Here is a 21,313-nt window from a genome sequence, read left to right on the forward strand (position 1 = left end):
GACACTGTGATGAGCTGTATCGAAACTGAGAAGACAGAGTATGCTAAACTCCCTCATATTCCCCAGCCCAGAGAACATTTCCAAGGCAGAGTTCAAAGACGTAATTGACTAGTAGGCTGCAAGTGAGATGATGGATGCCAGGTCTAATTGGTGGGAAGCTATAGTTGTGACCAGCCTAATGGCACCTGGATGCCAGCCTGCATGCTGCTTATGCATAGGTGGAATATTACAGAGGAGTACAAGGGTGCCAACCAATTATAGAGGGACACGTAATAGAGAACCCTATAGTTTGTGTAACCAATGGGATGTCATGTATTTGATGATGTTTGTAGTGACCTGCACTAGGTGAGGTCTTAGTTGCCCCACCTGATGTTAGAGGCCCAATCACTTTCCCTGACCAGTATGGAACGTATACCTAGATGTTCCTTGTAAACCAATCACCATTCCAAATAGGTTTTTGTAGTTTGCAACGTAGATTGACGTCAATAGTGATGAGTTTTCAGTATATGATCTGCTTTTTTTATATGTTGAATTGAGTGGGAAGACCTGAACGAACACGTTGATGTTCGTTGTAACTCACTGTTTTAGATAATTGATATTAAAACAGTCGCACTTTGCCAACTTCCTAAGTCAGTTTTGATTATTGATGCTTGAGTAATAATATTCTGAATCTCCATCTGTCTCTAAGTATTGCTACCTCGTCTTAAAGGGCTGGGTCGGATGCCCCAGTTCAGAGGCACAAGAGGGGAAAAGCAGGGTAAAGAAGATTAAAGGGAGGGGAATAGAGAGCAGGGGGTCCAGGAGTGTAAAGAAAATGGAAACTAATCGAGGTCTGAAGAGTCATGGAAAAAAAGAAGAGTGAGTGAGGGCAGGAGAAAGGGACAGAAGGTAGTCAAGTGAGTGAGGAATGGGGAGTGGAGGGGCAGCAATGTAAAGACAAGTGATGTGTGCCATGGGTAAACGAGCGAGGAACAAATTGAGTGAAGGATGGCAGGTGAGTATGCAAATATCAGCAAAATGAGGAAGAGAGTGGGATCTTTCCAACAAAGAACCTTTGGCAGAAAGTGAGAACGAAAAAGGCAAGAGGATTAAGGGAATGAGGCAAGAACAGGGGACAACTGTTCAAAAAGAGCAGGACAGAGTTAGATAGTAGAGAGGAAATTGCTGGTAAGGAATAAAGGGGGGTGAAAAGAATGCTGTATGGAATAAAAAAAGGAAGCAGGAGGGAAAGGAGTAAAAGGGGAGCATATTTGTGATTTCAGGTGGGCAGGGCTTGCCCCAGCTGCCCACCTATATGCAGTCACAGCTGCAATAGATAAATGAACAGGGAAACAGTTAAAATGCACCCATTTAGATAAGGTTGTATTGAAATGGACCAAAAAGATCCACATAGTTGACGAAATCCCCTTAGTGCAAGTGTTCTGTGTTCAAATTATACCAAGTTGGCAGCTAAACAAGCCCAGATGAAATCCAAGGTAGGTGTGTCTGTAGGGTGGTCAACCATCCATTTTGCAGGACTGTCCCAATTATATGGGCCATGTCCCGTGTCTCGCATACAGCCAGCTCGGGACATGAATAAAGCCTGACTTTTCTCCTCTGAAGCAGGATCAACTGTCCAAAGTCTTCCCAGCTCACATTTTTCATGTGACAGTTAAAAGCGCAGGAAAGCACGGCACCCTTCCCACTGCTCCCGCCGCACACCCTGTTTCAGCTTTGTGTCAACCTCATTTCAATAAACCGATTAGAGCTTGATGACCCAGACACAGAGGCACCTGGGTAAGGACTGTTGGCCCTTAAAAGGTGCTATTGATGGTGATAATAAATGGGAGGGGAGTATGCATGCTGTGTAAAATAATGTCTCAAGCAGATTACCTTATATTAAATATTGTTTCACTGTGAATACTTTCAAACCAAATTATATTGTTTTAGGTCAACATTCCTCTGCAGGCTTCCAGAGCAATCGTGCATTCAGGGTAGTAAAAATAAAACTATACAATGTATATAATGTCAGGTTGGTTTCTTATGTCATTTGTGTACTTTTTAAGGTATTAATAGCAAAACTAATTATTTCGTTTTTGGAAACCCAAACTTAAAAAATATTTGTGTAAACTATCACTAGGAAGAAACATAGTGGAGTGCTTAAACTTAATTAGTACCTGGCGAGGGTCAATCAGAATCTAACAAGCAATCTGATTGGCCCTTGCCAGGACTTTACCTGACTGGGAATGCCTTGCCGGGATTCCTTTCTTTTGTTCTCGGTGGGGGGCGTGGCAGCCCCTCAGCCAATGAGGAGGCTCGAAACGGGGCAATCCCCACTCTGAGCCTCCAGACAGCTGGAGGCTGCCATCCTCCCCTGCCGGGGATTCAGGTAAGTGTTTTCTTTCTTCCTCTCCCCTGCAAACAATCCCCTCCCTTCCCTCCTAACACCACTTACCTTCTTTTTTCTCGTTTTGCGGGAGCAAACGCACTGGCAACAGCGCGTCTGCTCCCAATGGCTCCCATGGAAAGGGAAAATGGGCTCCGTTTTCCCTTCCACCGGCTGCCATTTTTTAAAACATGTTTATGTTCTGTTCCGCGTTTCAGAACAGACAAAGAATGCTATTAATACCCCGGTCTTGCAGGGTACTAATAGCAATAAGCCCCTCACAGCGGATCTGGGCGTATTGCTTAATCACAGCCTGGGCCCAAATACCGATTTCACCACTTAATGAAATGTGTGATCCTGGGAAAATAATTTAACCTCAACGAGGCTGATCTGCTGACATTGGTTGTCAGTACAAGTGACTTAGTTTGCAATTTTTGCTATGAAGAAAAACCCTCATGGTTTACTAAACTATTGAGTTGTATATTAATATTAGTGAATATTTATATGTTGCACAGCCTATTATTTTCTTGGCTTTCGTGTGAAAACCTCTTTTAATATCTTTACCAATGGTGTGCTAGAATATTGAAGACCGATGTCACTGTTTGTAATGTTATTTCCTGTGATGTCCCTACTCATCATGTCAATCCACATTGTGCATATTAGAGTTCTGCATATCTTTTGATGGACAGGTCCAGAAGACAAATTAGAACTGGCAGACCAGGTCACGGCAGGGCCCGCTTGTCCTTTGTCTGTCATACGAGTGTTAAATCTGCCTCTGACATCAGGAAAGGGCAATGTGGGACATGCAGGTAAAATGTGATGCAACAGGTTACAGTTATTGAGGCATGTATATACACTGTTGTATGAAGTTCAAGTAAAACGTTTTTGCTGTCCATGGCAAGGCAGAAAAAATGTAATTTGGGCAAAGCACAAACTCAGTAATGAAGAAACTGGTCCTGGGTTCAGGGCCTGAGTTGCATGTTGCAGGCTATGCAAATGAGGGCAGCTCACAGACCTCCAACCCTGACACAGCTCACAGGATCTGAACGGGGCACAGCTCACACACTCAAAAATGGTTAACAGATCAATAATGGGATTGAGGCACCACACAATATAAAAGGAGAGACAGAAAGGGAAGCAAACACTGGCTCTGCATGGGGAGGGTCTGATGGGAAAATGCACCAAGACTCAGAAAGGAACATGTTGCATGCTTGAAAAAAGGCAAAGGAGGCAGCTCCTATATTCAGAGACTGAGTAAGATAAAACCTCTAGACTAGTGTAATGACACAGCCTTAGGTAGATATGAACTACGACTTACATGGAAAAACAGCACTTAATTTATACATTTATAGCAGCTCATAAAGCCTGTAAGCATCTAAGCACTAGTTACATACAGAGATTCAGTGCTGGGAGAAAAAACAGTGCAATAGTTAGTTGAAGAGGTGTGTTTTAAGTTTCTTTCCGAACAGCGGGTAAGATGGTTCAGCCCGGCAGTGAGCGGGGAGGTTATTCAAGAGGATGGATGCTCAGATTGGGAAACTAGAGTCTCCTGCACTTTTATGGTGGAATCTTGGTATAGTCAGGCAGTGTTTATGGGCAGGTCCCTGAGACCTCATGGGGGCTTGTCTTTTAAGCTTCTGGGTGAGGTATGTTGGTGCATGGCTGGATAAGAAGCGGTGCGTGAACACCCCGGCTCATGGCCTAGGAATAACGGATGTATATTTTTTTATTGAAAGGAAAGCAGTCTGTTGGTCTCTCTCCCCCCACTCTGGCTCATGTCTTGACGATCTGTCGGTTGCCCAAGGTTGGTCAGTAGAAAGCTAACCAATCAAAACCCCCAATGTAAGGGCGTCCATTACCTATTATGCCAACCAATAGTTTATCGTAGAGATGTCTTTTTTCTGCTATCAATTTAGAGGTGGTCTCAGAAGGAACCATCAGACAACCATTACCCAATTAAATGTTTAAGCCCTATAGAACATATATATAGTTATCCTTACTAACCAATCCCTTCACCCTGTAGGTTTTGGCAACCAAGATTGCAGTGTTTAGTCAGTTGTGACAACTGTTCACCTTAAAAGATGTTATTTTGTATGGAAGCTCAGAGAGCTGTGACTTTTATGCTTCTATGCAGTCCCCGCTTTATTAAGATGTTAATAAAGCTGGGTTTAGCCTTTCACCTTGTCTACTTCCGTTATTGATTTTGTTGTTTCTAACTCCCGATCCGCTGTGTAATTTTGGGATTTTCCCAGGCCATCTCAACACAACCTCCCATTGCTGCTACTGGGCAACCTCTGGGCATATTTGGGTGGTGAGTATGCACAGCTACCTAGAATGAAAAACATAAAATCTATCTGGAAAGCATCTTCTCCACCAAAACACAAATTCCGGAAAACATCTATGGCACCCTCAAGGGTGCTGGTCCAATGTGCCTGTCTAACAGTGCTTTTGATGTACCTGCCTAATATTCTCATATGTGCACAGTGTAAAAGTGATCCAGATAATTGGTGTCAAAAATAGTCATGGCTCTTTGAACTGTTGCTGTGGTGGAGACATAACCCAAAATACCTTTCTATGTATGGCACCACCATTCTGTCCCTTTCAGGGATGAGTGATTCAAATTCATTACTATCTCCAAAGTGTCCTTTCTATTTGAAATGTCCAAAAAAGAGTTTTCCATTTTCTAATTGCTGCTAAAAAAAAAAGAGCTGAGAGGAATAAAGTAAGTGTTCGAATTAAATTATATAGTTCCTTGTAAAAAAAAGTTAACCAATGATACATCCAGGATTTGATTTTCTGCCTAATATTTAAAGGCATAACTATCATCTGCATGCAGGTTAATCCGGGGCGTGTTGCACTTTATAATTCTAAAAAATTAAATAAAAAAATAAATAAATAACTTCCTTAGTTTATTATCAAAGTAAACTCTACAGAAAAACTGTGTCTCAAAACATCACCTGTGTCATATTCAATAAACAAAATCAAACAACAGCACCATGTTTTTCTGTGCTTTGTTTATCAAAAGTAACTCCAACATTCCATTCAACTCAAAATACAAATTGTACATTAGTAGTTTCTAATGCACAAGTAAGCCTTTCTAAGAAAATGATTCAATTTCCTTTGTTACAATACCAAAAGTACACAATTCACCATAATAACAAATAAATACATCAGTCAATCAAAATGAATTAAAATTACTTAACGTGCTGAATTCAACCTAATTTCACCTACATGTGTTTCACTATGCAGATACAGGATACTGATATGGTCCTTCCTCTTGTGAGTTCCTTCAGGATTTTGGTAGCTATTCATTCAGTAACTATTTAGTGCCTCCTACTGATACAATATTATTTTTGAATTACAGAGATCAAACATAAAAATTAAATTAAAGAATTAAACAAAGAGAATACAGAGAAAGGAGGAAAGAAAAGAAAAATTGTCAGTGCTGTTAGTGTATAATATAGCAATAACACTCATTAAGGTACCATTTCCACAATTAAATAAAGTCTGTGGTGTAGCAATGTCAAACTATCATGTTTTTAACCGACAAATAATTAAAAAAACAAAAACATCTAATTACAGTTAAATTATATGCCTGTCTCTGTAATGAAGTTTAGTACCATCGGCTAGAATACCTGTTTATTTAGTGGTGAACATTCACTGTCCTATTAATGTACCAAAATGGGAAAACAATAATACAATTTGGTACATTCCAGCAATGTATGAAGCATGTTTCAGTTGCTGTTAGTTTTTGTATGACAATAACTCAAAGTTCATTTGCCTGTTTTTTTAATGTGTTTGTTATACTTTATTTTGTATCTCTTATCGTCAAGAATGACCATTTGTTAATCAAAGTTGTGTACCTAAATCACTGCAACCAAGTAAGCATTCAATTTAAAGACCAGTCTCTGTATTAATACAATGTATTGCATTCAATTTAAAGACCAGTCTCTTAATCTATGTGTGTTCTTTACTAATCTGATCAGTAATATTTCACTTTTACTTACCTCTCTTAATTTCTTTGAAAGAGAGTACATATCAGCGGCATGCTAACCACATGGCTTCTTTGTTTCCTATAAGCACAGGATGCCATTTTGATTCTTCCTTAAATACCAATGCATTATTTGCTAAACATTGAAAAGGGACTTATTTAAGTTTCTACCTCATCTTACATAGTGGCCAGTTTTGAACATACGTACTGACTGTTTGGTAAATATTAGCAAAAGGATTTTTTCAGGTTTCTTACTCTTTTTAGACAGTGGTCATCGCTGAATATTAGTACTAACAATACCCACTGTGCACCTATTTCTAAATCTTGATCAGAATTGTAATATAAAACAGAAAGGGGGTAATTCATAGAATTCGGCGCACAAGTGGCACATGTGGCTGGTGCACAGAGTGCACGTGCGGCAGTCTGCACCAGCCGCGTGCACCAAAACCCATTTCGGCGCACAGCGTATTCATGGATTTATACATCCATAAGCAGCCGTGGTGCAGGGTGGCGCAGCGATCCTGCAGCAGTGCCAGTTACGCCCCCAACCCCGCCCGTGCACCAAAAACATTACACAAATCCAGTACATGGCGCAAAGGCCAGTGGACCAGCATACAGCCCCCCAACCATGAAAACGCGTGTAAAACTCCCTGCGCACCCCTCGGAATACACGTACCCCGCTCGCGCTAGCGAAATCGCGTGTAAAACTCCCTGCGCATCCCTGGAATACATGTACCCCGCTCGTGCCAGTGAAATCACGTGTAACTCTCCCTACGCACCCCCGGAATACACGTACCCCACTCGCGCCAGGCCAATAGCATGTAAAACTCCACACGCACCCCTCTGATTATGTGTACCCCGCTTGCGGCAGGTAAAATGCGTGGGAAAAGTCCCCCCTGTGGTGTGGGCTGCCTGCGGGGCATGGTCATGGTGGATGGGCTGCCTGCGGGGCATGGTCATGGTGGATGGGCTGCCTGTGTGTATTCCCGGGATGGGCGTGAAATTCCACACGCGATAGGCCTGGCGTGAGCTAGGTATGTGTATTCCAGGGGTGTGCAGGAGTTTCCCTGGCACAGGTTGAAGGTCCCATGTGGGTTTCCATTGCTCTGTATGTGCTTTTCGTGGAAAGCAGTGCGTGTGTTTTCCAGACGTTGGGGTTCACACGCGATTACTTCACAGTGGCTACAGTGCGTACTTCTTCTTTTGGCGTGGGTGTTGGCTACGCATTCTTCTTCTACACGCAAGGCAGACGATGAGTTGCACATGCTATTTTTCCTACTGCGGGTGTCCCTGTTAGTCGCGTACCCCTTTTTTTCGAGCATACAAGCCTGCGTGTTGATCACATATGCATTTTTTGTGTTCCTGGCTGCCACAGCGTACTGCGTGTGTTTTTTTACATGCAAGTGGGCTACAGGGGTCGCGTTTCTCTTTTTCTTGCTTTTTTGGGAGGTCTGAGCGTTGCGTGACACGTCATTTCTCCTAGGGGGCCACAGAATGGAACATTCATTGTAGCTGTATATACGTGTTTGTTGTTTGCGCGCACTTTTGTAATGCGCAGGGACGCTACCGCCTGCCTTTGTGCGGCAGACGTGTTTAGGCCTGTGCATGTTTCCCCTATTTGATTCCATGAATACGTGTAGTTCGTGTGCGTGTGGGCGTTCCGTGTATTTCCCTGCAGTACGTCCCCAGTTATGCCTTATTTTTCATGCGTTGTTCCCCATTCTGCGTTTTCTTCACCCTTTTTGGTGTGTGCGCTGACTTTGTGCGTTTTTGCTGTGCGCGTCGCGCACAGCGTTCTGGATGTTGCAATGACATGTGCGCCCATGTGCACCACGCAAGGGTTTGGAGCACATCCCGGGGAAAACACACACAGGCCCTTCCATGAATCGCACGATTGCGCCAGCTTGCACCACGATTTTCGGCGCACATTTGTTCCATGAATCGGCCCCAAAATCACAGAATGAAAGTGCTGCCAAGATGTGTTTTATGCTAGTGGCAGGCTTTATCAAGGCTTAAATCCATTCTTTTCCCAGGCGGGGCCACGGCTACAAGAATTCCCAGCCGGTGGGTGTCAGAGGGTCAGAGTTAGAGGTTAATTAGTTGGTGCACACAGGGTGACGTTGGCATAACATTGATTGTGTTCTATATACATATTGTTCAAATGGCTATGGATACACCAATAACAAATGTTTACTAAAATATGTAAATCCTAATTTCAACTGGCATACACTTGCAATCTTTTGGGTATTTTCTTTACATATCTTACAATAAGTGATCCAGCTACTTTGTCAGACTTTTGAAGATGTATAACAATTTCTTCTTACTCGATCTTTTGGAAACTGAATCAATAAGTCAATCCCTATTCAGTACGGTGATTGACTTTGAGCTTTTGCTTGTATTTGACTTTCAGTACATCAGTGATTTCGAATAGGGGCCTCTCTGTTATCCTACTACAGATGAAAGTGATGATTTTTTTTTAATTGGAGGAGTGTAAATATTTGCCAAAAATATTAGCGAACTACCGAGCAAAGTGTGGTAGTCTGAACCAACCGAATGGGCGCGGGGCGGAAGGGAAATACTCTGCCTGAACCTTTTTTGAATAATGGGATAAAATGGTGTACTTTCTGTTACAAATTGGGCAATAAGTCAGGCAGTTTCCAATCAGTTTTGTAGGGAAAATCATGAAAAAATCCAATAGTTGCAAGTCACTAACAGTGCAAAGGAGCATTTCCAAATTAATTTTCATGATGTCCTTTCCCACAATATGTACCAGTATAAAAACATGTTCACACTGGCTGTGCCCATACATTTCCATGCAGCCTGCACCAATATATGACAGTATTCCCATATAAGAGCATACTTATGTTTGCTTTGCACAAGGAAGCAGAGTGCTTCTTGATGCCTGCACATGCACACAGGAGTCAGACCACCGTTAATGCAAGGCAGTTTGGATGTTCGGGCAAGCATGGGAGCTCCCCCGATGCACAAGCCAGTTAGCCAGTATGCATCCCTAATGGGCTATGTAAGGCAGGAGAGGAAAAACGCCCCTGGCTTTGAATGGTCCATTGGGTTTGTGTGCTGGGGAACCTAAACTGCCAAAGGCAAAAAATATTTAAGCAGTGGCTCTTTCATAATGGACGTGGGTCACCCCTGCCTAACCTGCATAACTCCAATAATGCAGTCCCTCCTTCATCATTCTCCTAGATTTGGAAAGATTGTTGTACTTCTTGTCCCAACACGTATTGAAAGTTATTCTTTCAATGTTAGCAGTTCCGGCTGGGCTGCTACCATTGGTGGCAGTACCTGACTGATTTGCATATGGCTGGAACCCTTTTGCAGTGGCGCAGACGGGCTAAAAACGGTGGTGTGGAAGGTTGCCTAGAGCATAGCCAGTGGTTCAGGTTAATTCAAAACCTTCCACCCATCACTTTGGTGCTTACTATTCTTTCATTGTTTGCCAGAGATGTATTGTAACTATGACCTTTCTTTCTCTGAATCCATTCACTGTGTTCTCAATGGGTATTAGTCTTTGAAACCTTTCCATTCCCAACATGCTTCAAACTGTGTTCTCAAAATGATTATGGCTTTGACTGGACTTTGTTTCAGAGAAAGCATCATACAATGTTTTGTAAACAATGTGTATACTTAGATGCATGCTGTCAACATGGTGCCTATATGTACATAAGGCCAAAGCGGAAGCAGCGACTCTCATTACATAAAGAGACATACCACCACATTTCTTGTGCACACAATTAGTGCTGAATAGGGTATCACCTGGTACTTCCAGGACCATATCAGTTTGTCCAGTAGACACAACAATCAACATTGTCTGTATTTAGATGGAACATACGGAATGCATGACCATTTGTAATGCATCACTGTGCATGAACCTAATACAGGGCCCAGGCACTTACATGCGAGTACCCATACAAATCATCTGTGAATTAGACTGATGGTATTCTGGTTTGAACGTCCAACAGTTGAAACAATACTAAATCAGATTATCTGGCCTATAGATTACTATGGTAACTTGTGAAACCACGACCTGTGTGTGCAATGTCTTTAACGTGACTTCTGTAAGAACAGCAGTATGCAGAATAATGCATCCATGCCTGCCTATAGATTTTCACGCTGGCCTTGGAAGTGTACTAGTTTTTTAAAAGATTGTTGTATTTTGTTGTTGTCGTGTTGTGATTTTGGCAGTCCCTTTGCCTGCTAAAATTGTATTGTGCAACAGCAAACCAGATTTCAAATGCGGACATAATTGCACTGTGCATTTGTTTAAATCGACGTAGTCCCAAGCTGCATTTTTCCAAAGTGCGCATTATAAATGATCATTATAAAATCTTGTTTATGTTCATGTATATCGGAGCAGTGCGGTACATTCCATTCATTTTCTTACTACTGCATTTGTATTTTTATTTCAGAGATATCAAAATTCAACCTGCTAACACAGAAGCCCCCCAAGTGCTTTTTAATGGAATGCTAATACTGTTGTATAACAAAACATATGAGAATCAAAGAGGTAATGTGTTACGGTTTTTCGTAAAAAAATATTATCCATCACTCTCTGACAGTATGCTCTATTTTTAGCTGTTCTTCCCAACTGAGTGTTGTTCTCTATGTTAACCCTCACTCTCTTACAGTATGCTCTATTTTCAGCAGTGCTTCTCACACGAGTATTGTGCTCTATTCCGTTGAGATCTAAGCAATATAATGGCTCATTGTGACTAACTGGATACTGCTCTGCATGAGGGCATTAGATAATGAGGGCCGAAACCCCCACTCAGCCCTCACGCTTCTACAAACCAAGAGCCAACTCATCCATAAAGGTAAAGCAGGCAAAGTTAAGAACTATACCTCCTTCGGCTTTTGTGGTAACATGGGCCGACGAAAGCCTAGGCTATTAAGAGGAGTGTGAATGTGATCTAGTAGTGACCCAAACAACACAGTAGCACAGTCCAAAATAAAGAATGTCCAATCAAGGTACTACAAAAATATATATAAATTTAATCAAACACACCATCTGCAATAGAACTATCTACACCGGGGTTGTCCAACATGCGGCCTGAGGGCCGCAATACGGCCCTCCAAGCCATTTCATGTGGCCCTCGAAGCCCAAGAGCACAGACAAAGCATTAGGATTACTTTTATACATTTTGTATTTATTTTATATGCAGCAAGCGTTGTGGCTGCAGTTTCAGGGTAGGAATTGTAGTCCACACACATTACGATTTCCATTGGCAGAGAAACAGCCAATGGAAATACTGTTACCATGCAAGGCATGTTGTAGTGGAAATAGATAAAATAAATAACTGCCTTGCATGGTAACAGTATTTCCATTGTCTGTTTTTCAGCCAATGGAAATCATAATCACGTAATGTGTGTGGGTGGAGTGACGGGCACACAGCGCCACCTTCACACATCTGCGTTGTCGAGCCCAGGGCAGAGGCTGCGTGAGCCAGCAGCTCAGCCCAGCCCAGGTTCACAATGCTACGTGTGGTGCACACCGAGGCCTAGTTCTCCTTGCCTCCAGCAGTGGGAAGTACTGCCTGCCATATTTTCCGACGTATGTTTGCGGCATGCAGTGCTTTTGAGCCTCCGAGATAATGCTGGCCAGATACACCGAAACACATGTATCTGCCCAGCAGTATCTCGGAGGCTCAAAAACAGCGTGGGCTACCGTAATGTTTGAACATTCCACCTCGGGAGAGAGGGTACAATTTGAATCACTTTTTGAAAAAAACCTCCCCCTTGGGTAGTGTTCAAATTGTGTCACAAAAAGAATGAATTCCCACATGATTTTACAGCATGTGGCAATTAATCCTTGCCAAAATGGCTAGGCAACACAATCAGACCATCCACACCCAGAAAAGAAGCACAGCGGGTAAAATGCCTGGAGCTCTATCCAGTTTTTGTTTTTGCAACTGACAAGTGCTAACCTGGTCGAGGCAAAACAGCCCTTGGGAGGTGACCGTGCCCCTGTTGGAGGAAGATTAGCTGCAGGAGTGAATTTTCAGAGCGCATAACACTGTAGCCCACCAAATCCAATGCACTGTGGGCTTTACAGCAGACACCATGAGGTCAATTCCCTCCCCGGTTCCTCCAACATGGCCCTCAGCTCAGAGTGATCTGATTACCGGCGCACCGGCCACCCCTGGGCGCTGGGAGAGGAGGGCACCCGGCCATGTGTAGTTCTTCATACTTTAAGATTGTGCTCACATTGCGTTTCTTCAATTAGGTTCACCTTTGGGTGATCGCTTTTCCCCATTTTATCTGTTGAATTGGATTATGCTTCTTTCATTAGCACAGAAGTAATGAATGTGTATTAGAGGGATAAGCTGCCATATTTATTGGGCACAACACTGCACAGGTAGCATCAAGTCATGAATGTGTATTACTGCGGTACGCTGGCATATGTATTGGGTACAATGCACAGGCAGCATCACTCATTAACACATAAGTAATGAATGTGGATTAGAGAGATACGCTGCCATATGTATTGGGCACACTGCACAGGAAGCATCAATCATTAACACAGAAGTAATTAATGTGTTTTACAGAGATAATCTGCCATATGTATACGGCACACTGCACAGGCATCATCACTTATTTACACAGAAGTAATGAATGTGTATTACAGAGATAAGCTGCATGTGTATTGGGCACAACACTGCACAGGTAGCATCAATCATTAAGACAGAAGTCATGAATGTGTATTACAGAGGTAAGCTGGCACATGTATTGGGCACACTGCACATGTTCAGGCAGCATCAATCATGCTTTGTAAAGGACAATGTTGGCCTAAATTGGGAACAGCCAGGATAAACATGTTACTACAGAGACATATTTTGGGCACAACCAGCATGACAATGTGTTACATCAGTGACAGTGCTGTCTTACACTGTGGACACATAGATAATTAAAATGTGTTGTGTTGTAAAATGTTCTTGTCTGCTGTTGGTGACATGGAATTTTCATGGTCCCCTTTAGAACTGATTATAAACGTATGGCTTTTTAGTCCGTTTTTCTGCTGTAAAATGCACCATTTCAACCCCATATTTGAAATAAAATTCTTGGAGGGGGAACCCCCACAAACCCTCTCTAGATCCTTATAACTCCCTCGCTATGCTCGGTCACCCCCACTCTTTCAGGAACATATGAACACATACACACTGAAAGAAATCACAAATAACTGACCTCGAATCATTTGATGGAGGGCTTCCCTTAGATACTCACTGCCCCTGACAGCAAAAGCTATCTTTGGGACTGCATGGCGCATCACTGCCTGTGATGCTATTGTGTCACAGGTCACACAATATCGCTTTTTAATATACTGCTTTGGGTGAGGTTGTTGACTTTTGGCTTGCCGGCCCACAGGGTGACAAAAAGTTAATGCTTCGGCCCCACATTCAAAAAGGTTGGACAAGCCTGATCTAGACACTGTACACAGCCCACCCCTGTGGAAGGAACAGAGAAGATGCAACAAGGTGAAGAATGTAGCACTCTAAGTATGAATACAGGGGTGATAGGCAAATGAATAATTACAAAAAGGATATGTCTTTGAATGAAAAACAAACGTGCAAAATTGACCTAACCAGTCCAAATGGACCAAGGGGGCAGTTATTGGCCGTCAGTACCTTGTTTCGGGTCTTTGGTGAGTCGACGGTGTCAAACTCGCCTTTGAGCAATGATACAATTGGATCAAGCTCAGTTCAGACACGTTGGGTCATGTGGACACAAGCAGCAAGCAGATGTCGAGCAGGTTCGAATGCCTCAACTCAGGAAAGGCTTGATTTAGAGTTTAATCTGCCACCATCATCGTCTACTTATGATTTATCTTAAATGCAGCCCCAGCGCTGCAGAAATGTGGCTGTCACTGCAGCTGTCAAATGGGCAACTGTGACTTCTGACCCTGCACTGTGCCACTGGTAGAGCAGGCATTGCAGGATACTGATGCGGCAGAGCCCAGATACACCCTGGAGCTCTTGTTGCTCCTAAATGTAATTTGACAGCGAGACCTGGTTTCCACTCATGTCCCTGCTGCCAATTTTTCATCCTTGGCACTGCGGGGGTGAAATGTTAAATGTAAACAGTGGCATACAAGCGTGTATGCTGCCTTTTGCCCTTCACATCTGCCCTCCATAGTGCAAAGTGAGTAAACGATGCGTGGCATGCTGGCATGCCAGGCAGCATTTGACTTTTTATTGTGAGTGCCGCTTGTCATGCATGCATGGCAAGCGGGGCTCAAAATTTCAATTGAACTCTCCAACATGCTTGCATGTCAGAGAGCATTTCATTTGCATTTTGTGAACACTGATTACCATGCAAGCCTGTTAAACAGTGTTCACAAATGAAAAATAAAAGCATCCGATTACAGCATTTATTTGTAATTTTCTGTCTGCCATGCGACCATGGCAGACTTTGTTTACCATGGATCCCTATGGCGTCCACATGCATTTTGCTGGTGCAAAAAGCTGGTTGGCGCCGTAGGGATCCCCAGCATTTGTGTCTGCATGAAAATGCATGTGGGAGCAAATGCTGGAATATTGGTATGGCAGACAGGAAGGCAGCGGCTGCAATGTATGTTACGTTCCATCCATCTCCTCCACCATACAAATTGGCGAAAATGGGGTTTACAAGAAATGGAATGCGTGAAAGCCTTGCTCAAGGCTTTTACGCATGGCATTTCCGGTATGCAGGGCCGAAAATGAGCCCCCCATGCTTTTGTCGTGGAGTTCATGAAAGGGAAATCTGATTAGCAGATTACCTTTTCAGAGATGGAATTAAACGTATAATTTCATTATTTAATAAAAAATTAAAACAACCGGGGCTTTCACACCCTCGCCAAATGGCAATGCAGCACACTCATGACGCTGCAGTTGAAAGAGACCTTGGTGATACCTACCGAGCTGCAACATTTCATTTTTTGTGTAATCCCCTTCCCCCACTGCTTTCACCACAGGACTTTGACCTGTTCCCATGGACCAGCAGAACCGTGTTTGAAAAGGTAAGTACAAAAATCACCCACAAGAAACTTTCCCTTCTTTAGCTTCTTCAGCCAATCCCGTAGGTATCATGGCTCTTCCCCAAAAAAGACAATAGATAAAATATCTGTCCTCTTTCCACTCAAACCCACCTGCATTTCTCCCTATCCGGCACCATTTCTCCAAAATACGCATGCATATCTGGCTTCATACCACTCTCCCACCCCTCGCATATCATGCATTCCCCTTAATAATAGAGGAAATACTTCACCTTCTGCCACCTCCCCATTCATATTGCAGGTTTTCACTTATACTTCCACCTCCCAAACACTTGAAACTGTCAGGCACTCCAAAATGCACGGAAAATACCTATCACTAACCACTCCTCTCTCAGATCACTCCCTCCATCTCTCCCTGAGCAGACCCCACTGCACAGTGACAGAGACATCAGCCTCACTATAAGTTGGGCAGTGTGTTAAAAATGTGGCGGTCATATCGTTACTGATGCATTACCGCACCACCCAGCTATGATTTTGGTGGAGAGGGGGAGGATTCACCTCCATCTAAGAGCTGGAGGTAAATCTGCCACCTTTCCACCAAAATACAGCAATTTCAGTGGTATTACTGGCAGTGGAATTACTGCTGGTGATAATACCACTGAAAACCCCCAGGGAACCCTATGGACTCCAATTATTGGGCACTAACACCACCTACCACCACTTGTAATCTGGTGGTAATTCCGCCGGACCAAGTTGTGGTAACGGTAATACTGCTTGGCTGTATTCCAGCAGATTTACCACCAGAATACTGCCAAACTTGCAACGAAGCCCAGTGTCTTGTCAGAGTCCATCGTAGCAGCACTCTCTGCAGCAACAGCTCTCGCTTACTGACAGTGCGGCTGCTAAATCCTGCTGTGGAGCCCTGTTTCCATTTTTCAAGATAGCACAATGACAAAAATCGAAGAGCAGGACAACCAACGGAAAAACACAACCTATGGTTGAACAAAAGGGGAAGATGAAAATAAATGCAGAAAGAAATATAATTTAGGAGAAAAAAAGCAAAGGGAGGGGAATGGTCGTTAAAAGAGACATAAAATGCAAGTTAAAGACATACAACAAGAGTAAATGAAAGCGAGAGAGCACAAGAAGAGGGCTTGTGGTTTTGCTGGTGGAAATGTTACTCCTGCCCTGAATCCCTTTTAATTTACAATGCATTCTGGTGGATGGCAACATGACCCAATCACCAGGGTAAAGTTACAGATGTGAATCTATATCATAAGATGTGTTCTACTCTTGGCAATGCATATTTATAAATTTATTTGCATTTTTAAAGCGCTCACACAGCCCGGGGGCATCGAGCTGCTGTTACAGGAAAGTGTCTTAGGTTGTTATATTTATAACGCGCTTAATACCCAGAGGTTTACTAAGCACGGACCCGGGAATCGAACCTTTGTTGCTTCGTATTGTCTTTTTTCCAAGGCGAGCACGTTGCGGCTGAGCTATCCTGCCAGGATGGCGACATTATGCTATTGCTGCATTATTTGTTTTCAGCAACAAGTGCATTCATGTTGTGATCGAATGAGACCTTCCGATATTAGTATTTCATAGTTTTGAATTATTTTCAGTTTGTATAGTATTCCCTGCCTCTTCCAGCACCGTCTGACTGACCACCAAACTGTATTACCGTTACCACCACTTGGTCTGGCGGTATTACCACCAGACTACAAGCGACAGTGTAAATCCCAATATATTTTTAGTCCATATGACTCAATGGGGCATTTTTGGCAGAATTACTGCAGCAGCAATTCTGCACTGTTAAACCTACCAAAATTTGACAGAAAGTCGGAGAATTGATCTCCGAAGATATTGAAGGCAAATGCATTAAGAAAATAATGTGCTGCATGCATTTTCTTTTTTAGAACACATAACAATTTCGAAGCATGAATCAATGGTGATTGTGGAAGCACCGAAGCACGGCTTGGAAAGATTGTCGTTTAATGGTGAAACCGCAAAGGTAATTAATGCCATATTACAGGTGCATTCTTCACAGACTTCCTCCCAAGCATGAACTTCAATGTGTTACAGTGGCGCACTGACGTGTTTCCTATATTCTGGGAGATGCGGCGACTCCATGTAGCCGCTTGTCGGGAGCTGTCATGTGCTTGACAAGGGGATTGAACGGCTGCGTCTAAATCTGACAGTTCAGTCATTTGGTAGATGGCTGGAGCATGAGCTGTATCGAGCAGAGACTAAAGCTGTCAAAACCCATGCAGGCTCGTCATGTCAGTCAGCGTGAGTAATTGAACCTAAGCGCTCCTTCCATTGTGACATTAACATGTACATACAGCCATTCAGCCCACTCGCCCCGCTCTATCATCCCCCCTCGAATATCCTCCTTCTCTCTGTGTCTCTGAAGCGGATTGCGCATATCGGTGTTAATGCTCAGACACAGGGGCGACTGAGAAATCCTACCCAATTGCAATTTGACAGTTACATGTAAGGCAACGCCTCACACTTGCACGTACAACAGGATGTTCTTAGTTTGCAGAGCCCGTTGTTTAACTTGAGATAGGCCTGACCCATCGAATTCTGAGCCCAGTTCTGAGTAGACTACATGCTACATAGTAAGGATGCATTGCCTGTGGCCTCAGGGTAACATAGTGGGGTAGATATGCGAGCAACCCCTTTAACTTATTTTTTTTTAAAACAGAAACACACTAAAAATTCAGAATCAATTCTAAACTTTACAAAAGTGAACTGATGTATTTATTAACTACGAATTTGCAAAGCAAACAGTTACCGTGTAGTGTAGGAATGAGATAGGCATTTGCTAACTGCCATAATGGTACAACCTGACCATAAGATGGCAACAGCTGGAAAATGGCGTGATTCCTTGGGCATAGGTAGCAGTGCTTGGCAAACATCTAATGTCTATACACAAGCCAAAACTGTGGGTTTTGATCATGTTTATTTTTTTATGGGACATCAGTGCAAGGAACAGATATAAATCAAGTTGCTGAAAGGAGAGTTGGATGAGACTTGTTTTACTGCACCAGTAATGCATTTACAGCTGAAATTAAGGCATTACCTATCAACAGGCAGAATAGAAATAACCCTGTCATGCCAACGTTTGATGTTACTACTTCATATAGCCTGCTCAAAGAGATTGCTAATCCCCATGACTATACCCTTCCAGCTCCTGCCCCACCCCATCCAAAACACCTCCTTGTGGGAACTCATGAGCTCACTTTAACAAGCCATGCCATCAGACTTTGCACTTAAGGTGTCTGCAAGTGTTTTTTTCAAAGCAGTCTTCTGAGAGTTAATGACTTAACTGGAATTGTAAACATGCTACTGGTGTAATATAAATGTGTTAACCAGGTCTGCCTTCAGCCTGGAATTGTAAACATGCTACTGGTGTAATATAAATGTGTTAACCAGGTCTGCCTTCAGCCTTCAGCCACTCGGTTTATACGCACTATGCATGTCCTTCACTGAAGTCCTCTTAAAAACAAGCATTGGCAAAGCCAAGAGTTTTGGCTTGCATAAATGAATAATATATTTGCCACACACAGTTATTCAATGAGCAGGTACTTGCACCATCCTGCACCGGCTATCCTCAATAGCAAGTTAATACTACTATGCCAGTGCATGGCAACTGTTGGCATTACTAATGCTTGTTTAATTATTTTTCTTAGCCTAGGCTAGCTTTGGCCCTCCCTCCTTCTGCGTCTCGGCCAGCATTTGAAGGACTCTGCATGACCGATGCTCATAAGCAGTGGTTGGAAAATTCCAGTGATAAAAGGAGCATGGTGCTGTTGGGTTTCTAATTTGTGTCGGAGTTCATTTAGCAAAGACTATAAAGATTCCATGCACTGTAATTGTGTTGGTAACTTGAAAAGCTGATCACTTTGTTATGATTGTTGTTTCATTACGTTACATTGAAGTATGCCTATCCCATAGGTTACTGAACCTAATATTTCTGGACACAGGTCCATAGGTCTCCTCTTCCCCTCCCCTACCAGTTACCCATATTCTCTCCAGACATACTTCTATACATGTCCAACTCTTATCACGACACTCCTGTCAGCTGGCTTGGAAAACCCAGTGCTCTCCTTTTATATAGGGATTGTTTCATACAAACTAATCTGGTGAAAGCCTTCACACAATTAGGGCCCTCTTGAGCCATCATGTGATCACTCACCTGCCAACTACATATAGTACCATGCTTCATCAGTTCTAGATATTGTCATCACGATAAAACTCTGCTCTGCCCGAGATATACTCTCCTGAGTCCTACAGTCATGCTTACCAGTAACTTATCACATTTGAAAAAAACGCATCCCTGCTTTGACAACCATATCTCCCCCCACTCATCACAATTGTTTTTCCACTCTGATGGTCATTCAGTTGTCTAGTTTCTTTTTCCTATCACTACCTCCCCACAGATCTAGGTCTGGGGACAGCCTGGCAGGGCTACAATACGTACCCATTTGGACAAGGCCAGGCGCTGTAAGAAAACTATGGTGTTGATGGGTGCAATATAAATACTGGATAAGATAACTAGAACAAAATGAATACTATAGGGCAAACGCCCATATTGAAAGGGTAATTCGAGTGGTCATCAAAACAAATGTGATAGCAACAAATAAGTCACTCAGGTATTTTGTGAGTATTTTGGTATATGTTCTATGCATATGATTATGTCCGTTTGTCTGAAATGTTAATGAAATAAAACAAATATTTGATCCTGTATTATTCTCTATATGGAGCCATTTTGCGGGGAAACAAAGGTAGCGGTGGGATAGTTCTGGCAGAATGGTAGGACTTTGGGACATGCAGCGTTTTCCTGAGTAGTCATGGTGGGAAAAGGACGGTGGGTTGCGACAAGGGAAAGTTAGCTCTAAAGGGTGCAGGAGGTGGACGCGCCATAATATAAGTTTGGGGTTTATTACAAGTAGTCATATACAAAATGTCAGCCAGAGGTGTATATTTTAATACCTGCAGCATTGATCAAATTCAATTTCTGACCTCCAAATGAGACTTGAAGCACAGCCCTTAGATCTGAATGGAGCAACATGTTTATATGTGTCTGCATAATCTATTTGAGAAAAATATGGAAATAATGAAATGGGTACATTTAATAAAACGTAAACAAACAACTCAGGTGTCAAATGTACTGTTAAAATAATACATGGTGAAAACATTCTGAAGCATTTCCACTTTGTGGCTGTTTTTGGGGTAAGTGGCTGGTGCACTGGAATATTGTTGCAACCTTAATATAAAATTAACCATAACTAACAGGGAAAAGGGGGCTTCTGAATTTCTGGATTTCACTTCTAAAAACGGAATTCTTAGATACATACGTTAATATCTGCAGCGTGGATAGAATAAAATGGCTGTTCGCTAAATGATTCTGCGTGGAAAAGCTAAGGCAGAGAGACTCCTCATTTATAAGGTCCAATGTGTTTCTGGCTGCACAGTTCACTGAAATGGAGCATGGTGTGCAGGCAGAACAAACTCCTCCTGATGGACAGCCTGAATACAACACTACTGTATCGCTCTGGCCAGTCTGTTGTGAATAGATGGGGGAGGAGGGATTACAGTCACAAAAAGTTCTTCAAGTTAAATAAACAGTACATAAGTAACTTATCAAAGTGTTTCCTCATAGCGAGACGTACAGCAAAATAACATTGGTGGAGCAGATTGAAACCCGGGTCTCTGTTGATTGAGGGGTTCACCCAGTACATGATGCGTTGGTCGTGTTGATGGGGCATTTCCAGGCTCAAATCCTTTTCTCCAATCTATTAAGGGTAGACCAGGCAGGCACTCAACCCCACACCAATGTGAACCCTGGGCACCTAATTCCCTATTTGCTACAAAACTATGTCACATGCCTCCAGGACTCCATGGCCCAGGTGTATCAGTAAATATTCTGTTTACTGAATACATTCACTGGAGTACCATGCTT

At 42.9% G+C, this 21,313-nt stretch overlaps 1 protein-coding gene across 1 annotated transcript in view; it reads left to right on the top strand.

Moving 5' to 3' along the window:
• The window catches only part of LOC138559733 (vitellogenin-like), a 1,213,840-nt gene that overhangs the window by 1,095,672 nt on the left and 96,855 nt on the right, over positions 1-21,313 (top strand). The window contains exons 32-33 of the mRNA XM_069642739.1: positions 10,784-10,881; positions 17,262-17,356. Of these exons, the coding sequence (XP_069498840.1) occupies positions 10,784-10,881; positions 17,262-17,356 (193 nt within the window). The remainder of the gene's footprint in view (positions 1-10,783; positions 10,882-17,261; positions 17,357-21,313) is intronic.

The sequence above is a fragment of the Ambystoma mexicanum genome, chromosome 1q (genome assembly GCF_040938575.1).
Source record: "Ambystoma mexicanum isolate Mex_15411 chromosome 1q, UKY_AmexF1_1, whole genome shotgun sequence".
In the NCBI taxonomy this organism is placed as follows: Eukaryota; Metazoa; Chordata; class Amphibia; order Caudata; family Ambystomatidae; genus Ambystoma; species Ambystoma mexicanum.